The 23,435-nt window shown below is 38.6% G+C and overlaps 2 protein-coding genes and 1 long non-coding RNA gene across 5 annotated transcripts in view; 2 read left to right on the top strand and 1 right to left on the bottom strand.

Annotated features, from left to right (window-relative positions):
• LOC144030699 (uncharacterized) overlaps positions 1–7,225 on the top strand; it is an 11,797-nt gene extending 4,572 nt beyond the window's left edge. Inside the window, exons 3-4 of the long non-coding RNA XR_013287325.1 lie at positions 466–663; positions 5,797–7,225. This is a non-coding gene — a long non-coding RNA (uncharacterized LOC144030699). The remainder of the gene's footprint in view (positions 1–465; positions 664–5,796) is intronic.
• The window catches only part of cryl1 (crystallin, lambda 1), a 13,816-nt gene extending 4,794 nt beyond the window's left edge, over positions 1–9,022 (bottom strand). The window contains exons 1-7 of one of the 2 annotated variants that reach the window (XM_077537228.1): positions 8,883–9,022; positions 7,694–7,819; positions 7,433–7,540; positions 6,370–6,496; positions 5,808–5,969; positions 5,006–5,101; positions 4,796–4,894 (exon numbers count right to left, since the gene is read on the bottom strand). In XM_077537228.1, the coding sequence (XP_077393354.1) occupies positions 4,796–4,894; positions 5,006–5,101; positions 5,808–5,969; positions 6,370–6,496; positions 7,433–7,540; positions 7,694–7,734 (633 nt within the window). In that variant the 5' untranslated portion in view covers positions 7,735–7,819; positions 8,883–9,022. Of the gene's footprint in view, positions 1–4,795; positions 4,895–5,005; positions 5,102–5,807; positions 5,970–6,369; positions 6,497–7,432; positions 7,541–7,693; positions 7,820–8,871 lie in introns of both variants that reach the window. The other variant, XM_077537229.1, reaches the window with a different exon arrangement.
• On the top strand, positions 8,359–23,435 carry ift88 (intraflagellar transport 88 homolog). Of its 2 annotated transcripts, none has more exons than XR_013287322.1 (24): positions 8,359–8,772; positions 8,892–8,954; positions 9,096–9,155; positions 9,300–9,353; positions 9,450–9,513; positions 9,611–9,680; positions 9,763–9,853; positions 9,945–10,049; positions 10,515–10,617; positions 11,408–11,754; positions 11,993–12,063; positions 12,136–12,222; positions 12,513–12,612; positions 12,951–13,037; positions 13,917–14,103; positions 14,199–14,307; positions 15,217–15,367; positions 15,432–15,547; positions 15,610–15,662; positions 16,796–16,861; positions 16,947–17,053; positions 17,185–17,213; positions 20,342–20,405; positions 21,969–22,033. XR_013287322.1 is itself a non-coding variant. In XM_077537227.1 (24 exons), exons 1-24 carry the CDS (start codon positions 8,692–8,694, stop codon positions 22,274–22,276), a joined length of 2,469 nt encoding a protein of 822 aa, XP_077393353.1. In that variant the 5' UTR covers positions 8,360–8,691; the 3' UTR covers positions 22,277–23,435. The 2 variants fall into 2 exon arrangements, 1 of the variants encoding a protein (XP_077393353.1); XM_077537227.1 differs by lacking the exon at positions 17,185–17,213 and adding an exon at positions 22,155–23,435 and having other exon boundaries at positions 8,360–8,772; positions 21,969–22,079.

Raw genomic sequence — 23,435 nt, 5'->3', positions numbered from 1 at the left:
CCTCCACAATGATCACCGTCCGCTTTCTCAGCCACTCTGCTTTCCAACGCTGGCCTTGACTCAAGGACCCCTTCTCTCTCACTCGCTCTCTGTGTAATTGGATGGGTTATTGGGGGGTTGTGACATAACAAACACAGGGTCACTCTCACACAAACACCAAACCTCACTGCCAGCCACATTTGATCTTTTAGTTTTGGATTACTGCTACTTAAGTGACGGCCACATCACAAGAAGGAAATATTTGCACTCGACATCAATGTGACATGAAATCTGTGTGATGCAGATTCATCTTGAATAAAGAACCTTGTTAGCTTAAATGTTCAGGTTGTCGGCCATTTTGATTTTAGGGTGCCATTTGACTGGGATTTATGAACATGCTTCTCGAAATGTGATTTAGCACACTTTACATGAAAACAAGGCCAGATTGACAGATCGTGTGATTGAAGGTTTTTGTGTTTCTTTCAGGAAATGTTCACTAACTGCTTTGCAGCACATTCTCATGTCCTGCAATGTTGACTCCGTCTTCACCCCGCACCCAATCAGGCAGGACGACATTCAAGTGGTGATTACATGTGTATCCTACATTTTCAAGGGTGACTGCTGGCCAACAATCCAGCAGAACGTGTTTGTCCACCACAACCAAGGAGAGCCAAAGATGCTCAGGCAAGTTTGCTCTCTGCTTTCAACCATGTCGCTGAAATGAATGTTGGATTGACCTGGACCTCTGCTCCTTGATTATTGGCACAGATAATTCAGCATTTTGACAAATAATCGGCTTTGGTCTTTTTAAAAAAAAATGAAGGGCTGACAGGATTTCAATTTAAAGCTTAGGTTAAATTCAGGGAACTTATTTCTGAATCAGAATTTAAAATTTCCATTATTTTGAAAATTTGGAGAACTTCATTTAGTGTAGAAAATTATCGGGAACTATTTATTTGCTTGTTTAATTTTTCATGTAACTTTTTAAGTTATGCTGATTAACTTGGGAGCTACCTAAACTTTTTGTTAGAATTTTTGATAGATAGAAGATAATATGCTTCAAGTAATCTCTCTCTCTCTCGCTCTCTTTCTCTCTCTCTCTATTTACAAATATCTATTTACAAATATCTGAAAGTAGGGCGCATGAAATTATTCACCCCCTTTTCTCTCAGTGCAGCCAACTGACTTCAGAAACAAAATCTGCAATGGCATGGTTCATATATATCATATTTTTGCACATCCCAGTTTTTGAATTTTATTTGTTTTTTTTTTACTTGTAAAAGGTTTAAAATTGGGTATAAATTTTGTATCTATCTATTTACTTAGACACCAATATTTTCCCTTTCACTGAAAATAAATATCAGCTCTAAATATCGGTTAATAATGGGAAATGGCCTTGGCAAAAAAAAAACATATTGGTCTATTTTTATATCTACATGTATCTAATTTTCCAACTAGAAGAAATCTCCCATTCAAAAATCTGCTTTCGGATAAAATGAGGATCTGTCGCTTCACGGAGTGGATCCTGTAATCCATCGAGGGCACCGTGGTCCGCTTTTTAACAGCATGGTGGCGTTTGTAACATCTGCCACTTAATGGAAGCGTCAGGGTTAAGTGGCAAAATGGGAGCCTCGCAGGGAGCCGGAATTTCCACATGCCGGTGCGAAGACGCCCCTCACATGCGATCCTACACAGGAATTCGGCAAATAGCGTGCCGAGGAGACGCCATCCTAATAACGGCGGGATCAATAGGAAGCGTGAACAGTTGTGTGATTTTGGGGAAATCGCTAATTGAGAGTCACCTGTGCAAAATTTTAACCCGGGAACACAACAATATTACAGCCGGTTTAAGTTAAGGTCGGGTGAGAGATTATACAACCGCCATTCCTCGAGTGTGAGATTCAGTTCTTGGAAGTTAAGCGCTAGCGACATGCTAGTCTATGCTAATGGTGGGCGCATCGATCCAAAATATTAATAAGATTGATAGTGAATACTTCTTTGAATTTGCAATTGGCCAGTTCAGTGCCAGAGCACATAAGACGCTTTTCCATGACACGTTTCAACATCCACTGGCCAATCAAATGTCAGCCACGTTCTGTCGGCCAATCGGATGACAGTGATGTCATCACCGTCCTTGGCCTGAAAAAATTGCATTAAAAAATCATCCTGATCAATTTAATGACACATCCACTTTCATTCTTGAAATATGTCTGCATCGGTGTCATTTGCTTGGGATTGTGTACAACACTAGCCCCTAAATGTTGTTCTTTTCATGCGTCTTAAGATCTTAAAGGACCGAAAAGCACACTTGGCTCGCCAGTCAAGCGAAAAAGAAACCAAAACTCTTGACACAAAGGATCCACTTAAGGAAAACAAACAAACAAGGTGACACGTGCAAGGAGGAGCGCTCTGTCTGTGTCAATATTAGTATAAGAGTTTAATTCAGTCTGTCAACCAACCTAGTAACTCGAATTTACTTTTAAATCAAATCAATTTTCTGCATTGAAATTAGGGCTGAACAATTAAAGGGATACTTGACTCACTGAACAATTTTCAGCAGTAAAAAGTTAATATTTTGTCCAGAATTAATTTGATAACTTCATTATTTTTCATGTACAATTAATACCTTTAAAAAGTTTGATTTTTTTTCTATTTGCTGTCAACTGATGATGATGATGATGTCATCCCCTGTGCTGAGGAAGTAGGTAACAACCAATCATGGCTCACCTGTTTTCTGGGTTCGGTCAGTAAACTGAGTCATGATTGGTCGTTCCCCACTTCCTCAGCAAAGGTGATGTCATCATCAGTTGACATCAAGTATAAAAATTACGTTTTAAAAGTAATAATTGTACATGAAAAATAATTAGACAAAATATTAACTTTTTACTGCTGAAAATGGCTCAATGAGTAGCCCTTTAATCGAATTCAAATTGACATCGCAATGTAGTAGAATGCAATTTTCAAATCGCAAAGGTTGCATATGTTTGTCAGTTGATGCCCATTTTATGAATTATCATGTGGCGCAACCAAAAAGAACAAACCTATTTGCGACTTTTATTTTGAAATGCATTTGAAGACGGGAGTTTGTATCATCCACAAAACAGTCAAGAACCTGTAGGAGAAGTGATCAGCTAGCTTGTTTTGTTTAGCTGGCTAACTGTTCGCCTCATAACTTTGATTTAAGTTGAAAATATGCGGTGTGACCAACCATCATCTGGTGCGACCATGCACAAGTGAAAGGTCACCCGTGACAAATATTCATCTCGTGAGGATGTGAACTTTGATTTCCGCTTCCTTCATGAAAACAACTGACAACCCATTTAAGCGCCTCTAATGCCAATTTATCCTCGTCGCCATTGTCTCGCTTCTTCACCTGAGGACGTAAAAATCACAAAATGTGATTGAAAGACGGAAATGTGTACGATTTGTTGTCTTTTCCTTTGAGTGGTGACAATGTATGGAAGGCAGAAAGCAGGTTGACTTGTTCTTGCGTGCATTCATTGAGATTCGAACAAAGATGTAGAACAAATGTCTCCTCTTCACGCATGTCGTGTGTAGAGAATCCTTCGTGATGTCTCACGAGGAACCAGTTTGCGATGCTGGCAATTTTTTTAGGTCATCATAAAAGGTCCAGTTCAGTCATTTAAATGAATTGTCACCATTTTACTCTCAAGGGTTGAATTATGGAGTGTCCCCTCTTATTTCTCACAAACCACCAGAGGGAATGACTTTGCACAATACTGACCTAACAAGTACAAAGAAAACAAACCTGGACAACATGTCAGGTTAATAATAAAAAAAACAAAAAATGACACTTTTAAACAATGGCTTTTTGAGTAGTTAACATGCGTTAGTGGAATGTGTTTAAACTTTGACCAAATGAAAGCTGCTGTCATCAACTGCTAAAGCTGACTTAGCCTCGCTGACAACATGCTTCCTACTTGCCGTCTCCATTACATAAAGCATCAGTGCTGCCGATTCATTCACTGCAAGTAAGCCTTGGCTCGCTCACTCACTCACTCACTCACTCACTCACTCACACGTGCGTGTATCATCATGAGTCTCTTGATTTATTTGACGCACATTCAAACACGAGCATATCTTGAGGACCTTGATTGACAACATTTCACACGCACACATTCGCTCGCAAATGCATCACGAGGACCACATTTCTATCTCACGCGAGTAGATGACCGTATTCCTGTCAGATAGTTGACTCATTGGCACCCCCCTAAGGAATAAACTGTAATTGCAGGATCCACTCATCTGTCCATCAGTTGACGCCTGACGATCCCAGTATTCATCCATCTAAATTATCCATTCCTCAATCCTAACATCTATTGATTCATCTATTGATCTATCCATCTATTAACACATCATCTTAATGATTACAACTATTCATTCGTCATTCATGTATGAATTTATACATTCTTTCATCCAACATTCTTTTATCTATTACTCCTTCCACTCATCCATCTATTGATCCATCTATCTATCCGTCCAACCATCCATCGATCTATCCTTCGATCTGTCCATCAATCAGTAATTATTATCTTATTCATAAAATATCAATTAACACAATGATAGGTCTTCTTTCTATCTTTCTGATGCACGTGATGATTCTCCCATGTGTCAAACGGCTGCAGTAGAGCACCATCTACTGGCAAGGAGGACTTATTTGATGTCCAACTTTTTTGGTGGCTGGTATTGGCATCCTTCACGAGAACCGATACCTTGAAATACGGCCAGTTTCGGCCCAATACCGATACCTGATATTGGTACTTGCACCATTCATTCATCTAACAATTTGACTGACCTGCACCAGCCTCCAAGACTCTGCAATGATGGCGGCCTGCACTCTGTTGATGGTGAAGCCGTCAATCTCTTTCCTCAGGCGGACGGGCACCTGACCCACCTGATTGCAAAATAACAACAATGGAGGGGAGTGTGACATGCTGTTACAATAAAAAAAAAAATGCTGGCGTGAAGAAAAAAAAAAAAAAAAAAAAAAAAAAAAAATCCCTACCTCAGTCATCAAGGAGTAGGTGCTGTCCATAATGGCCGCCAACGTCTCTGGGTGAGGTACCAGCTCCACAAGTTTGACGTAGTAGGGTGGGTTGACCTTATCAGATTGGATAATGAGGTAAAAAGTGTGTATCAAGGAAAATATTAACATCACGGCTTTCAAACTGGGCTCTGTAGACTGTAGCTGGGAATCAATTAAAGTGTGCCTTAGTGCGTAGCAATGAAACCAACACAGTGAACCAAATACTCGCGTATCATATAATGACTGAGCCCTGCCGTGAAACTCCTCAACTCACTTCAACATAGTTCCTTGGCACCAAAAGGCCACAAGAGGGGGGCAAAGTCATATTTGCTTTGCTTTGGTCTGAACACAAAGGTGAATTTTTAAATTTAAAAAAAAAAAAAAAAAAAGATAAGCTCCACCCCCCAAAAATGAGTAAATCTGTGAGTTTGCGAATATCCTGGAGTTCACAGTAATGAAAAATGTGGCAATTTGGTGTGAAAAATAGATGAGCAATTCAAAATTGGAATGGCTTGAATCAGTAAGATATAGAAAGATGAGTTAAATAAGGAAAATTTTAATTACATTATTTTCATGAATGTAGAATTCTGGGGGGAAAAAATAGGAGCTTTAGGAAAATGGAAAATCGTCCCCAAGGTGAATATTTTGCAGTTGGACTTGGGTTGAATCTGAGAAATGCAGATGGATAAAAATGGCAAAATGAATAAGAAAAAGAAAGAATTTGGGTGCCCAACCTATGCAAATTCTTATTTTGTTGGTTTCTATTAAAGGTGGTACGAACCGGATGGGAGACCAGGCAGCGGCTCCGGTTTCGAACCAAGGAGAAGACGGCGCTGGGCACCAAACAGGAAGTGGAGCTGCTCAGGATCACGTCTTCGCCCACCAGACGCTCCACCTCACGGAAGACATTTTGTTTCACCTCCAGATTCTCAAACACGCACTCCTGGTAAAATAAAAACATCCATAACTTGTCAGAAAATAGGCTAAATGATGATCGTTGTTTTCTAAATTTTAGGCAGATGTTTGCAAATCTTTTATTTTGATTCAAGACAAACATAATCAGTCTGCTTTCATGGAAGATTACTCTAAATCGTAATACCGTTGAAGCTGAAATTCAGAGGATTTGGACAATACTAAATTAAAGAAGGTCTCTAAACAAAGAATAGATTATCAGAATAATTATCAATCAATTTGATCATTTGTTGTCGATTATTCATTGCACCTTTAGTCTGTCTCAGCGTCAAGCTTGCGATTGACAGGTGACAACACACATAGGACACTCTTATGAATACTTTATCGATAAATTGAATCTACCGGTACTAACACAGCGGGTTGACAAATACCTGCACAAAAAAGGCCCCCCGCAGAGCCTGCTGCAAGTCGTCATGACTGCTGAGCAACGCCAACTGCTGCGTGGCGCTCAGATGCCCTCTCAGCATTCCCACTTCCTGTAGCTCCGTCATCTGCTTCCTGCGCACACATACACACTGTGTAAAGTTCAACCAACCGTGTCATCGGTATAGCTGCGTTGTTGTTCATAGTAACATAGCTGGCTGATCACGTGACCAGCCTGATGTGTGTTTTTGTACAGGCCGTGTGTTTTGTTAATGTTCCACCACAGTTTTTCTGCACCTTTTGTAAACTCACTTGTCCTACCACCTACTCTGTACTTAAGTAGAAGAAATAGTTAGATGTAACAAAGTACACCTTTTATTGATGAAAATAAAATAAAAGTTTACTTTTTTCAACCAAGACATTACTAGAGATAGCTGAAGTAAGTTGCAGTTGACATTCTGATTGATTAGATTTTAATCAATTGTGACAAATGCCATCCTAAATGCCACCAGCTTCTGGCACCCAGAAATTATCTGTGTAATCAGAATAAACAAATAAAGGTGTATTTTTCCAGTTGCTGATGGTTAAAATTAACTTTTATTTGTTTACGCAAGTGTCACTGTACCACCACTTAACAACAGGCTAAGAGTACTTTTGCCACCAACTAGTAGTAGTACAGATACTTGTATTAAAAAAAAAATGGTTAGAGTATTGATTCAACTCCTGTACACAATAGTGATAACAGTGTAGACTTCTATTCATCATGTCATGTTATAATGTACTATGCTGTCAATATGTAACTATCTGCCAGGTCGGCATAGTTAATGAGAATCTTCTCATAATTGCCAGACCTGGATAAATAAAGATTAAATAAATAAAATAAATGTACTTCAATGCAAAAGTATGGTTTTTTTTCGTTTTTTTATTTTATTTAAAAAACAAAAAAACAGTTAACATACAGTGGCGCTCTCACACAAAATAAAAGTCCTTTACTGTACATTGTAGTTGAGTTGAAGTCTCGCGAGACGTAAATTGCACAAGTTGCCAAAATGTGTGTTTTGATTACTGTACTTCATCTCAGTGATAGCGTTGGCTGCCTGTCCCGGTTGGTTGTCGTAGAGTTTCACACTGTAGCCTCCACTGGCGAACACCATCGCCCACGATCGACCGATCAGACCACTGTAACACACACATACACAATCTGCACTCAGTCTGTGTTTAAATTAAGGTAAATCTTTCCGCTCAATCGGGAAACTTAAGCTAATGCTAGTGTGCATGGTGTAAAAGTTAACATGACACCCATTGCGCACTAAAAGATGAAGTCTCACTCACCTGCCAATGACGGTGATGATCTTCATATTTGAAGAGCTCATTTCATTGTGTTTTAAAATATGTGCGGTACTTGTGATCAAAACTGTCTCCGCCCATTCAGGCGTCACATCGACTGCCGATACATGACTGCCATGAGAAAGGGAAATGCTTAAAACACACTCACTTCTCAAATAAACATTTTAATCAGGGTATTTTTTAACACTATCAACATTAAGTGATGATTTATGTGTGCGTGAAAACAACAAAGAAACCATTGTTACTTATAAAGGTGAAGCACGACTGTCACTCTCTCAGCCAATAGGCGTGAGGCTACGCAATGATTGACAGGGCAAATACCCATTCGGGTCTTATAAAATCAAATCCGCCATTCTACCCTGGATCCATAACTACTTCCATTTTGATGATCTCGTCGTCTTTTCCACACAGATAGTATTATTATTTACATTAATTTGTAATTTTGTTATCAGTTAAAGACTACTCTCAGTATTATAGCTTTAAAAGCGAGGTGTGAGTTCACGGCGTCCCCTTGTAGCCTAGCAATATCTTTAAAAAAAAAAAAAAAAAAAAAAAAAAAAAATCCCTTGACCAATCATCGTGACGCTCGGCGATGATTGACACCCAAGTGACCAATCGGATCAAACCAAATTGTCCCGCCCGTGGTGCATAGAAGCCAGGTCCACTAGTCGAGTATCTTAGTCTTTTCCACACTGACTTCATAAATGTTTACATCCATGTGTTATTTTAGTATTAGGTAAAGACAGAAAATAAGCGATTCTCAGCCTTAAAAAGTCAGGCGCAAGCTTGTATCATAGCAACAGCTTGAAAAGAGCCTCGACCAGTGAACGTGAAGCTAGACTGTGATTGACGAGCTCAGGGCGAATCGTGTCTTGTAATAGGAAATTAGTCCCGCCTATACCGCGTGGAACTCTGGGATTGATAACAAACTTGTCGATTATCTATTTTTTTTTTTTCAAACTTGCTCTTTTTGGGAAGGTAAAATGGAAAACGTGCATCTGGCGGTCGAGGAGGACGATATTTATTCGGGATACAACGATTACAACCCAACGTTTGACACCGAGGTGAGAGCCATTACGTAGCCTGCTACTATGAGTTGGCTAGCTTGTAGGCTAGTTAGCCAAACAATTTGAACACCAAACATGTAAATTCACGATAATAACCATGTGCTTGCCAATTAAAGGAGCTGGATAATGATGCAGGCTTCCAAGAGGCGGTTAGAACCAGTCATGGAAGAAGACCCCCTGTGAGTATACTGCACCAAATGGCATTGGTGATGCTCTCATAATGCTGAAGTCCCACCTTACACACGTGATAAACATAAGTGTAATAGGTATACGTAATACGTGTGTTTATGTTACTTATGAAACACTTTTCATATGTCCAGATGACTGCTAAATTTCCTGGAACGGCCGCAGGGGGGCGCCATTTAGCTTCATCCTTTGGGGTAAGTCGACTTGATGAATTTTGAGTGCCTGGGAAATGTTTTAAATTGTGAAAATAATGCATGAAATGTCACATTTAAAGTCCTATTTTTTTTTATTATTTTTTTTACCTTACAATATCATATGACATAATTTTTGTTCTGTAGTCCCGGATGGCCATGACCTCCTCAATTGGTCGACCCATGACTGGAGCTGTACTGGTAATTTCGGCTTCATTTTCACTTGTTTTACATAAAATATTATTATAGACTTAATATTTACATAAAAAAAAACTACACTGGGTATTTTTCTTTCAGGATGGAGCGTCTCGGCCCATGTCGGCTGTCAGAGCGGCGGGTTTCACCTCGTCGAGAGCACGTGGTGAGTTCATTTATTGCCTAATTTTGACAAACAACTAAGTATCTCTACTGTTGAAATGAGACATTAATTCTATTTTTATATTCACATTTATGCTCAGGCTCAGCTTTTGACCCTCTTGGTCAGTCCAGAGGCCCTGCACCGGCACTGGAGGAAAAGAGAGAGGATTTGTGAGTTGATAGTTTGATGATGCCAAATGCATGCATGATTTAAAATGACTTGAGATTTGTTTGTTGTTGGTTGTTGCCTTAGACCCGAGGAAAAGATCAAGCTGTTGGAGAAGAAAGTGAATGACTTGATCACTGAGAGCTGCATGGCACAAAGCACGGGCAACTCGCAGCTGGTCAGACTCACTTGTCATTAAAAAAATAAATAAATGAATAAATATCATTCATGCAGATAGGATCTTAGTTGTCATTGTGTTTGTTTTACAGGCTCTTGAGAAGGCCAAAGAGGCTGAGAGGAAAGAGAGAGTGTTAGTGAGACAGAGGGAGCAGTCTGGCAACGCAGAACAAATCAACATAGATCTCACCTATGCAGTGAGTGTCTCTACTTGATGCTAATTGTTAATGCTACACATTTGTCACTGCCAACCCTTTACGTCCCTCACCTTAACTCATTCACTGCCTTTGACAAGTATACTTGTCAATTGTATTTTTTAGAGCGGTGCTAAATGGGGGCGAATCTGAGCATGCTCCACTGTAAATATCAAACTTGGAAACAACTTTACTGATGCCCAACCACCGGTAGATGACATCATTGCCCCATTTTATAGGAAATAAACACAGTTTCAGAGTCCATGGGAGAAATGGCTGTATTTTGGCAAACCTACATTTTTCTGCTGTCAATTATAAAAGAACGGGACGGGACAAAAAGTAGGGAGTCTATTCTGTTATTTGGTAGATTCGGTTTATATATAGTTAATCACAAGCGTACATTTTCAAATCAGGCAAGTTGATGTAAGCGATGAGATGCTTACGTGTTGTTGTTGTTGTTGTGGTTAGGTTCTGCTCAACCTGGCTAACCAATATGAAAATAATGAGATGTACCCAGAAGCTCTGAGCAGCTACCAACTCATCGTCAAGAACAAGATGTTTACCAATGCAGGTGGGCTTTGCATGCATCAAGCCTTTATGGAAAAGATCATATTTAAAGAGTTTTTGTTTTAGTCAGATGTATTTAAAGTTTAAATACATAGTTTCAATTTTAAACTATTAAAACAAATATTTCTGTTAAAATTTCAAGAAAAGAAATTGATGGGGGGGGTTTTCAGGAAAAAAGTCACCAATGATGAAATGAATGTTTTGTTTTGTTTTGAGACCAAAGTCAGATGTTTTTCATGAGAAAATTTGCATATTGAGGAAAAATGTTTGATGTTTTGAGGGGGAAATGTATTTATCTTACAAGATTAAACTATTTTTTTCTTGATCAATTACAGAATTTTTCAAAGAATAGTGAGGGTTTTTTTTTTCCAAGATATTTTTTCAGTGAAAATGGTATATTTAAAAAAAGTATCAGCTTTCTAGAATTAAGTCTTTTTGAAAATAAGTCATAATGTTATAAAAAAATACAGGCATATATTTTTTCCAATTATAAAGTAGCATATTTTCAAGAAAAAAAGTATTTTTCCAGGATGTATGTAATGTAATTCTAATAAAAAGTGTATTATCCTGAAAAAAAAGTCTCCTTTTTTATCTATTAAGAATTGTCTTTTTTTTTTTTTTTTTTTTTTTTTTTTTTTTTTTTTTTTTAAGGAAAAATAGTTGTAATGTTGCAAGTCATATTTTTGAGAGCCAAACTGCACAGGCAAACAATAATTCATTTTGACTGCATTTCTCACAAGCCATCATACTGATTCTTGTAAAATAATGTGAGTTTTCCACTGTTGTGCACGCAGGTCGTCTGAAGGTAAACATGGCCAACATCTGGGTGAAGCAGAAGAACTACCCCAAGGCCATCAAGTATTACCGCATGGCTCTGGACCACATCTCGGACGACTACAAGGAGATGAGGATCAAGATCATGCAGAACATCGGCACCGTCTTTGTGCTGCTGGGCCAGTACTCGGACGCCGTGGCGTCCTTCGAGCACATCATGAGCAAGAGCGCCAACGTAAGAACCGGCTACAACCTGGTGCTCTGCTACTACGCCATCCGTGATGCGGACGGCATGAAGAACGCCTTCCACAAGCTCCTCGCTGTGCCCCTCCACGTGCAGCACGAAGACAAGTACATCGCCGCTAATGTGAGGGAAACACTGTGTGTGGCTTTCGAATGCGTCTCATGAGTGTGTCATGTGTTCCTGTCATTCTCTCTTGTGTGGTTTTTGACAGCAAATTAGCTCATTTATAGCAAACGAAGACACTTTCTGCATGTTCTTATTTCACCGTTAGAAGCAGCCCCTCCTTTTGGAATAATTGTTTTCACTGAAAGCCCCAAAAAAGTGAAGCATGCGCTGAGTTAATTTCTGTGATGTGTTTCAGGATGACATCAGATCCAAAATGTTGATAGAGGCCATCAAGAATGACAAGCTGTACCAAATGGAGAGAGACTTGTAAGTAAACACAGCGGAACATTTAATAGGAGTGTCGTCATTAATAAATCACACGTTGATTGTCTCCCACAGGAAAACTCGTGCTGAGAAGTACGTGATGACGGCCGCCAAGCTCATCGCTCCGGCCATCGAGTCCTCTTTCGCCGCTGGATTTGACTGGTTTGTGTTTTGCTTTGACTTGTCTACCATAAATTACTTACAGCCAAGGAAGTATTAGCGACAGACTGAAAAAAAAAATGTTTGTTTTTTTTATTTCTATTTAAAAAAAAAAAAAAAACGATTTAATTTTCAGAAAAAAAGTTGTATTTTTATGGATGAAAAATAGTAGTATTATGAGTGTAAAGTTGCTTTTCAAGTCAGCAATAATTTCACTTTCAGTTTTGTTTTTGTTGCCTGCATAAATATGATCGCGTCAAGTTTGACTGGTATTATTTGGTTTCAATGTTGAGGTGTGTGGACATGGTGAAGAGCTCTCAGTACGTGGAGCTAGCCAACGACTTGGAGATCCACAAAGCCATCACCTACCTCAGACAGAAGGACTTCAACCAGGTGAGAGGGAAAAACTGCACCGAAAACAGCAAGTTTTTGCTTCATGTGTGCTATATCTCAAGTATGCAACGTGATGTTTGTTTCCCAGCATTTTGCTTCTGTTTTCATCTTTACAGCAGCTTGCTGCTCATTCTCACTGACTCCATCCTTTGTCTTTTGTTCCCCGTTCCTCCCCTCGCTCATCTGCATGCACAAGGCCGAGGTATGTGTGCCTTCTGCTTCCTTCATTCGTTTGGATGCTGTTGTTTTGCTTTGATGCATCACTAAGTACAATTCATATCAGAACTAGCTGGGGGGGTTTTCCACCCTGACTTTTTTTTTTTCAATGTGTTCAATAGGCAGTGACCATACTGAAGACGTTTGAGAAAAAGGAAAGTAAAGTCAAAAGTGCCGCGTCCACCAACCTGTCTGCTCTCTTCTTTCTGGTATGTCTCACATTTTTTGGTGGCGATTAAAAGAGACGTAAAAATTCACTTTGTTAAGGTGTCAGAGCAGTTTTCAGTATCAGAGTTCACAAGAACTTTCATTCAACCAAGACTGCTAGGACTGAAATGCTTGAAAATGCTTACCCGAGTAACGTCATGTATGTTCAAGAAAAACGTGTTTTACAGATTTAAAAAAAAAAAAAAAAAAAAAAAAAAAAAAAAAATTAAAGGAAAAAAAAGCATTTTTATTTAGATTTTTTTTTCGAAAGAATTTTGAAGAAATGTCTTTTTTTAGACAAAGTGTGTATAGTTTGAAAAAAAAAGTCTTTCAAGATTTGTATTTTTTGGGGGGGGGGGGGGGGGGCAGTTGATATTTTTAAGGAAAAAGTTGTAATCTAATGATGATAATACACATTTCTTCTAGATTATTCTAGATTATTTTTCCACAAACAAAGTCATAATCGTACAAGATTTTTAATTTTTTTATTTTTTTTAATCGAGAAAAAAGTAGTATTTTCACTGTGTATATTTTAAGAATACAGTACTTTTTTTTTTTTTTTTAGAAATAAGTTATGGTTTTACAAGAACTGTCAAATTTTTTCAAGACAATCTAATTAAGAAAAGTAGTACATTTTACAGAATATTTGGAATTTAAAGAAATGTAGGTTAAAAAAATCCAAGTATAAAGAAGTCCTACTCTTACAAGAATAAAGTCTTGTCTTGTTTTCTTTTGAATTAAGTCATATTTTTAAAAAAAAAATAAAAAATTCCAGAAAATAATTGTAATTCTACGGGTATCACATTGTATTTTATCAGAGGAAAAAAATGGTACACAATGGTGTACCTAATAATGTGGTCATGTGTGGGGCTGCGTTGCAGGAGAAGGACTACGAGCAAGCCGAGCGCTACGCCGACCTGGCCATGATTGCTGACCGATACAACCCAGGAGCTCTGGTCAACAAAGGCAACACGGAGTTCGTCAAGCAGGACTACTCCAAGGCGGCCGAGTTCTTCAAAGAGGCGCTGAGGAACGACTCCTCCTGCACCGAAGCCCTCAGGAACCTGGGTAACCTCCAAATACAAACCACCATCTAGCTCCTCAGCAGCTGAGGTTGTACAGTGCACCAAAACGTGATTGTTGTTTTTGTATTCTATCCCAAGGTCTCACGCACAAGAAGCTGAATCGTCTGGAGGACGCGCTGGACTGCTTCCTGAAGCTCCACGCCATTCTCAGGGACAGCGCCGAGGTCATGTATCAGCTGGCCGACACGTATCCTCCAACATCATCACGCTGAGGGGAAAAAAATGTAATACTTTGTTGGCCAACAAACTGGTAGTTTCCCATAGAAATACAATAGTTTGCCATTAAAACACAAGTGCATGACTGACGCTGAAACCTAATTCTTTATCTTGGCAAGACCTGTTGGATCATTTTAGGCATCCAACTCTGTGAGAGCAGTTTACTTTTTCTGTTCCCTGTGCAGTGTGCACAAAGCAAGGTCCACTAAGGCATGCATGGGTGAGTTTGGTGTGAAAAACAAGCTAATCATGTTTAACATCACTGATGGCACAAAAATTCCCAAACCACAGAAGGGTTATATTTTGGCATTAAAATATTGTGCTTTTCCGCCTAAAGTTATATGATTAACTAAGAAAGTGATAGTTTCCCATAGAATTTTGCCATTAAAACATAATACTCGTTAAAAAAAAGCCTTATTACGCTATGGAAATATTATGTTTTGCCATTTTGTTGAACAAATGGTGATATATTTCTTACTGTTGAGCAGGCTAATTTCACATTTCCAGCGTTCCCTCGTTTATCGCGGGTGTTACGTTCCAAAAATTACCTTTGATAATGGAAATCTACGTCATTTAAAAAAAAAAAAAAAAATCATGTTAATTATATATATTTTTCATGTCTTATGTTTTTTTCGTTTTGGTATGATTTTTAGTTTATTATGAATGCTTTTTCATTCATCATTTATATATATATATATATTTTTTCAATTTATAGTCATTGTCTCCGGAATGCTATGTTGTGGAGCGACGGGACAGACACCCGTGATAAATGAGGGAACACTGTATTGTAAATGTGATATTTTGCCTTCATTTGCTCATAAAAAGGCTACATTAGAGGGTCTTTGTTCCGTGTGTTTTTTTTTATCTTTAACTACGTCAGCTACGAGCTCCTGGAGGACCCCCATCAGGCGGTGGAGTGGCTGATGCAGGTCATCAGCGTGGTCCCCAACGACCCCAAGGCTTTGGCCAAGCTAGGGGATCTGCACGACCTGGAGGGGGACAAGTCGCAGGCCTTGCATTACTACTGCGAGGTACCAGCAGCACACGCACCATGTTCTGAATTAGTCATTCACCTGATGTCACTTCCATTGCCAGTCCTTCCGGCTGTTCCCGTGCAACATGGAGGTGATCGAGTGGTTGGCGGCCTACTACGTACAGACGCAGCTCTACGAGAAGGCCATTCACTACTTTGACCGAGCCATCCTTGTGCAGTGAGTCAACAAAGCGCACCCATGTTCATTTTGTGCAATTGAAACTGTGTTGTGTTCTTTAGACCGAATGAGGTGAGGTGGAAACTCATGGTGGCCAGCTGTTACAGGAGAAGTGGTAAGTGGTGACTTTTTTTATGTTCATAAGATGTCCTTGCCTCACCAGTTTTTTTTTTTATTTCGTTCCTAGTAGCTAGATGATAATGTTGGCATTATTTTTGTTTTTCCAGAAACAGGCGAATTTAATGTATGGATGTGGCATTTTACCTTTAAAAACACAATTTGTTCATTGAAAAACAGCTTTGTTGCGCGCAAAAAAAGTAATTTGTATAATGACTTCAAAATTGAATATTTTACCATGACCAATATCAATCACCAAGGTTATTTTAGTTCAGTAAAACTAACGAAAACTAAAATTCCAAAAACAATTTCATTAATGAAATAAAATAAAAACGAAAATGCTTTTTAAAAAAACAAAAACTAACTGAAACTCCATATTATCTTTACAAAATTAACTGAAACTCTTATTATAGCAAAAATGTCCTGCGTTTTAGTCTTTAGTAATTAATTGAATGCATGAACCTTTGGGGATGATTTTAAATGTGATTTTAAGTAGATTGATTTTGATATTAACCGGAATAAAGATATTTAAAAGTATGTCACACAGAAGTGACGTCATCTCGCTGCAGCCATTTAGAAAAGCAGATGATGATGTCGCTCCCATGGTGTTTTTTAAATATTGCACACAAGTAATACACATCTTTAAAAAAAAAAAAAAAACGAATACTGAAACTAAACTAAAACTAAACTAACTAAAACTAATAAAAACTAACAGAACCACCCGGAAAACTAATTGAAACCAACTAAATTTAAAAAGCAAAACTCTTGACGAAATCAAAACTAACTAAAATGAAAAGTCGACAAATTGTACATTTGGCCTCAAAAGTACAATAATTGTACACAAAGAAAGTCATTTGGCAATATATAATATAATGTATACTCTATTGTCCAAAAACAATAGTGATCCTAAAAAGTTTTTTAGCACAAAATGCTACATTTTGACTCAAAAATGGTATGTAGTCTCACCAAAGTGGCAATTTGGCTGAAAGTGCAACATTTTGATATGTCACTGTCAGCAAGTGTAGTTGATTTTTGATTAACCATGCCTGACAATCTGTCTGCAGTCTACATTTGCTTATGTGTCTTCCCTCACTTTTGAGTCATAGCACATTTTTTTGTGATTGTTTCCAGGAAACTACCAGAAATCTCTGGACACATACAAAGAAATCCACCGGAAGTTCCCTGAAAATGTGGAATGTAATTCACCATCCTGCTAGTTTCACACAATATGGCTGCGCTGCTAAAAAATGTGGAGAACAAGTACATGTGTATGTGTGTCCAGGTCTCCGCTTCCTGGTGAGACTGAGTCAAGACATGGACCTGCAGGAGGTCCAAGACTACAGCAGCAAGCTGAAGAAGGTGGAAAAGATGAAGGAGCTCAAAGAGCAGGTAACTAAAATGGTTTGCGTGTACCGTTATTCAAATAGACAAAATATTAGAAGCAGCTCTGGCTCTTAATGTCGTTTATCATATCTGAGCCCGCCCTTCCTGATTGAAAACACGTGTCCTCTCCTTTAAAGTGTCTGCTGGCCAAGAAGCGGGGTCAATGGTCAGTGCAGCTCCACAGTGGAGATCAGAAACATCTGCCGTTTTCTTTTTCTTTATCCTGTGGAGAGCAGACACTTCACGGCGGCAAACACCTGACGTGCTCAATTGTCATATTGTTGCTAAAGTGATATTTTTGGCTAACAATGCTAACATGCACAATTTTTCCATTAAAACATAAAGGAAAAATTTTCATTTTTCCTCAAAATTGAATATTTTGACCAATATGAAATGGATAAAAAATTACAGCCAGAGCTGTGGCCTCAAGGGAGCGCCAAAAACTCGGGGGGGGGGCACCCTGTAATGCACAGTAATTGTTTTAAGACTAGTTTTTACAACTGACTAGCATAAAATCAAATGTTAAGCACCGCCGAATTAAATATGCCTATAAATGGAGTAGTAGTAATGGTGTTTATTTGTTGTGGCTAGCTAACATTTTCCTGCTTTTAATAGTCAAAATGCCATTCCCCTTTTTTTACCTCTTTATGTATCATTTTTGTTTGTTGTGTTGTAGCTCAGTGTTGAAAGTATGTTTGTGTTATTGTCAATCTTAACATTCCCATATGCCATATTAAACTTCAGTTGACTCATAATTTGCATCTGCTAACCAACATTTAAATGTAATGGCAACAAAGTTGTATCTAATCTGAGATGCATGTCAGAAAATATACATTATACATATTAGACCACGTATAATAATAATTAAAATGATGACTTTTTGCTGAAGACAGGCTAATTTCCTATTTTATCACAAAAAGGCTACATTCAACCCACATACATGTCCAACATATCGTTGACTGTCAACAAAATGTGTATATTTGTTCTCAAGATTGCATTATTTGTGTTACGTGAATATAGCAGTCGAGAGCAGACACTTTAGGCCATTATACATTACACTTATGTAGTTGTTGAAACACTCGTTAGGTTTGTTTGTTTGTTTGTCTTGGTGTGATTCATATGCACGTATTCACTTCACTGTGTCACATGCTTGAAGGCTCTCGTCTGTTTTATCACCGGCACCATCCATCTTCCATCATTGACGCAGCCAGTCCTGTAATGAGACCATGTCTGCTGCCTATTTTAGTGCAGCCAACAACAGTGTCCTCAATTAAAACTTAAACAAGACATATTATGTATTTTTCCCCCATATTTCAAAAGTTCTTACTTGCGTAAAAGGTCTTATCCGTCCATTTTCTGTTGGACTCATCTCAATAGAATGTGCTTTTTGTAAACATCAAAACCACTGACTTTCTCAATGAATTTAACACTTTTTTTTTTTGGTAACATTAAAGTCAATTTAGTCTTTTGCATCACTATCTGACAAAATCCAAAACGGCTCGCTTGTTGACTCACATTTTCAGATATAGGCAGGCACTGGAGAAATGTAGTCATCCACAATATGTACCTTGACTATCGTAAATCCCCATAAAAGAAATTGTCTGACAATACGTCTGGGTCTATAGAGAGCGGCTTCTGGTCCAGATCTGTCTTTTGAGGATCTCTATAATAGCATGTTCTCCCCGTGGGTCTTCTCCGGGTACTCCGGTCTCCTCCCACATTCCGAAGAATGCATGGCAGGTTAATTGGGCGCTCCGAATTGTCTCTAGGTGTGTGCTTGTGAGTGTGGATGGTTGTTCGTCTCTGTGTGTCCTGCAATTGGCTGTCAACCAGTCCAGGGTGTCCCCCGCCTACTGCCCATAGCCAGCTGAGATAGGCTCCAGCACCCCCGTGACCCTTGTGAGGAATAAGCGGTCAAGAAAATGGATGGATCTCTGTAATTCTGTAATAGAATAACAGAACCACATGGCGCAGTCCCCGCGCGCATGTGCGGAGCCAGGAGCAAGTGACGGACGGGTACGAGGGACTTTGTCAAATCACAACCAGCTGCTCTTGAATGAGCTCACTCGATGGTCCGCATGACAAGGAACTGTCGAGGAGCCAGAGAGCCAACTCACCAGTCCCCAAATTCCCCTCGCGGGTCCAAAGTCTGCGACCGCAACAATCCTACTGGCTGGTTGAGCGTTCAAAACAAATCAAGTGGCGTTCCAACATCATCAGTGAGGCTTGTCATTGCAGTGTGGCGTGTTCCAAAAGTGCCGTCATGGCTCTAATGACTATCACGTTGGCTTGGACTTATTATGTGTTCCATTCTGCTTAATGTCAGAGGCTTTTTATACCCACCAAAGACATCGTGACATGATGAATGTGAGGAAAGCTCAGGTGTCAAACTTAATTTGCACGCAGTTTCTCGTTAACACTGAAAAGAGTTAAGGTTTCTTGAAGACTCTTAAATTGTCAAAACACACATGCTACATTCATTGAAGACTAAATTGCCATTAATGTTTACAAAAACGCAGCTTTGAAGATTAGAAATCACAGTTAAGGAACGTATAATAAACATCAAAGACTGTTTAGTCTGCAATGTCAAGTCATCTTTATTTATAGAATGCTTTCAAATCAGCCACAGCTGTTACAAAGCACTTACAGAACACATAATACCAAACATGAACAATACAATCGAAACAAACCAACAATGTTAATGTCTAAACCATTTTAGCCATAAATTTACATGTTTTTTTAAACATCAAAGACGCTGAAGAGTCTTGTAACTTATGACGGCAAGATGGAGCAGCTTTAGGCTTTTTTTATTTTTTTATTTTATTTTATTTTTTATTTTTTTATTTTTTATTTTTTTTATTTTTTTTTTTTTATTTTTTTTTTTTAATCTCATGCTGCTGTATAATGACAAATAAAAATCTGATTGTACTGTCAACTTCAGAGACAATTTACTCTTTAGTAAACACAAAACGTTTTGGCCAACATCAAAGACAATTGAATTTAGTCTTAAAAAAAATTAACATTTGTGTTTTATAAAATCAAATACAATTTAGCTTCTTCTATTTTGTCCATATTTGGTCATACTCACATTTTTCACACATTGATACTGTTGGTTAATTTTAGATTTCAGTGAATGTTACACGTGAACAACAACATGGCCTTCAATGAATGGGACATGTTGTAAACATCAAAAGCAACATAAAGACTTCAGTGAATGTAACAAATTTATATATACATTGATGACTAATTTCACATTCAGCAAATGTAACACATATTTTCCTCTTCTTTCTACAGAGGGTGAAATCAGCACGAGAGGGCAGCGCCCGAGGTCGGCGAGAGGGCAGCACAGGAAGTGCTGGTGAGTCCCACCTCCGCGTTTTGTTTTGTTTTTTTAATTAAAGATAACCACTCAAGACTCATCTCACAAAGTCAACATCAACAATAGGTGGATGACAACGGATGAAGCCGTGACGGCTCATCTTGGGTAATATGCTCCATCTTTCACGTTTCCCATGCACCTGAACATACCTTCACAACATTGCGAGCGCTGATTTTTTTGTTGACTTTTGGAACAGTAATCCAACTATGAGAAACTTCGAATGTACCTGAGAGTTTTCCCTCTTTTCTGTAAAGACTGCAGCACTTGTAGTACATCTGTGCTGGGATTCTGCGCGAGACAAGAAAAATGCACTCTTCAATTTTCCCTTTTAAAGTGATATAACCTTGTTGTTATCTTGACAAAGTTCACCTCCTCTTTTAAATCACTTTAATAGTACACAAACTAGACTCTGGCTTCCTTATCGTCCTTCTCGAGTTTCACTTTCAATTGTGTAACACTCCACATGTTGAGAAATAACTTTCTGTGATAGTTTTTTTTTTCCCCATACTAGGAGTTCTCTTTCTGAGGCTTTGTGCCAGACATTTGGGACTTTGAGGGAAGGCAGAATATCTCCTCTTGTTTTTTGTTAAGCTTTATGTTACCATGGTTACCTGGCAGCCACACATGGGCTGACGCATTTATTGAAGAAGGGCTATCAAAAGAAACCTTGTATTTTGCCTACATTTTGCTTAGGGCTGTGAAATTAATTGAAATTACACTCCACAATTACAAATCTGGCATAATCGTAAACAAAAAGAAAAGATTATTAAAACCAAGTTGTTTTGCACATTTTCGTTAAATTTTAAAACAACTAATTTAATTAATATTGTTTGGTCCAAAAGAAACTTAAATTTATTTCTTAATATTTTTTACGTTTAAACATTTTCTTGTTTTGCACCAAAAAACAAATGATCATCCTCAACGTGATTTCAATTCTTACCAAATTAATCATATTTTCTTCATAATCGAGCAGCCCTAATTTTGCTATTAACTCATTCGCTCCCAGCCATTTTCACAGAAGCAATCCCGTTCGCTCCCGATTGTTTTACTTGATTTTGACTGATTTTGCAAGGCCCACATAATATTGTGTTCTATTGCTGTAAAAACATGGAACCTACCAAAAGAAAGATTAAAGTCTCTTCTTTCATCAGGGAAAAAAGTATATTTCTATCCGTTTCCGTTTTGCAGCAATTAGCATTAGAATATAGCCAAGTTTCATCATTATTCACATATCTATTTAGAATTGTGAGTAATTGAGCTTTTTTTTCAACATGGCCCAGGTTGAGCTCCTTTGCTCTGCTGCCACCAGCTGGCCGTTTGTGTAATAACTACCATTTCTGCAACCGTTCTGTGTAGTTGAGAGGCAGCATCAAAGCCTTCTGTATGCTCTAGCATAAAAAAAACAAAAAAACGTATAAATACGTCTTTGGGACACTTAAAACATTTCAAACGTTTTTATACGTTATTGGGAGCAAATGAGTTAAAACACAATTTGCTCACCAAAAGGCAACTTTAGGCAGTGCGTCTGTGCATGCGTTTTAGACAGCGGTCGCAGCAGCAGCAACGGCAACAAAGGCGAGCGTCTGGGCGCACAGGTGATGTCACTTCCTGCCTCCGGCGACCCTTACGAGAGCAGTGGCCCCAAAGAACTCGGTGAGGAGCCGCCTCTTGCAGAATGTCTCGCTCGACATGACGATGGCGTTAATAAAAAGCTGTCTGTGCGTATAGACGCCTCCTATGCGGACCCACTGGGGCCCCTGACGGAGCGACCCAAGACGGGGGCCAAGGTGCGGCTGGACGACGACGACTTCGCTGATGAAGATCTCGGAGATGAGCTGCTGCCTGAGTAGCTTTGTCGCATCCGCTAAAAACTGTCAGAAACTGGTTTGCACACAAAAGCCACCAACACCGATTTTACTGATCGGCACGAAATTGGCTGAGTGAACAAGAAGTGGCCCGTTTTGGTTTGAAACGGCCATTTTGAGGATGAAATGTATGAAAGGGGCTGAGAAAGTTAGGAAAAAAAATCTTCATGGAAAAAAAGGGGTGCGGTTTGTTTGCACCTTAAATTATTTTTGTATTAGTGACAATTATTATTGTATATTATATATAAGTACAACTGTCCACCAAAAAAAAAAAAAATGCATTATTGATACACAGTAGGCGCTGAGAAGAAGAAGAAAAAAAATCTGCCTTTACAGACGTTCATTTTTAATGGACAATATTAGAGAAGCATTTAATATAAAGAGCTGTTGACCCTTTCAAATAACACCACTTAAAATTTTCCAAGGAAAAGTAACACATTTACTGTCATCCTAAACACAAAAAAAGTTACATTTTGTGTATATCGAACAACCACATGGTTTGACCTTATAGCAAGCTGTTTAGCTTAAAGAGGAAGTCCACCTTAAACTTTTCTTGACATTAATATGTGTGACCTCACTAGCCTAAACTTGAGATTCTGATTAATTTTATATTTGTGGAATATGAGTTATGAAGCACAATCAAGCCCTTTTTATCCATCTCGGGCGGCCATTTTGCCACTTGCTGTCGACTGAAGATGACATCACAGTTGCTCAGGGCTCAGGCAATGACCAATCACAGCTCACCTGCTTTCTGAAGCTGTGCTGCGATTAGTTGATATCTGAGACCTGAACAACTGTGACAAAATGGCCGCCTTCGGATATTGATAAAAACTGCTGGATTTTGCTGCTAAACTCATATTCTACTAATGTAATATTACCCAGAATACCGTATTTAGACTAGTAGGGCTGCAAAGAACATATTATTGTCAAACGTTTTGGGGGTTGACTTTTCTGTTAATGATTAATATAATTGCAGAGACAGTTGTGAAACTCTTTTTACTGTGCATCTTAAGTCTGTCCAATGCGCTCACAGCAAAATGAGCAGCAGTGTCCAAACCAAAAAAATGTCAAAAACGGTTTAATTCTGTACAGTCTATTTGATTATGCAATTACTGTTTTTTATAAAGTCAATATTTATAATATA

This window comes from Festucalex cinctus, chromosome 11 (assembly GCF_051991245.1).
Source record: "Festucalex cinctus isolate MCC-2025b chromosome 11, RoL_Fcin_1.0, whole genome shotgun sequence".
NCBI classification, from domain to species: Eukaryota; Metazoa; Chordata; class Actinopteri; order Syngnathiformes; family Syngnathidae; genus Festucalex; species Festucalex cinctus.
This window is presented reverse-complemented; position numbering and strand designations above follow the sequence as displayed.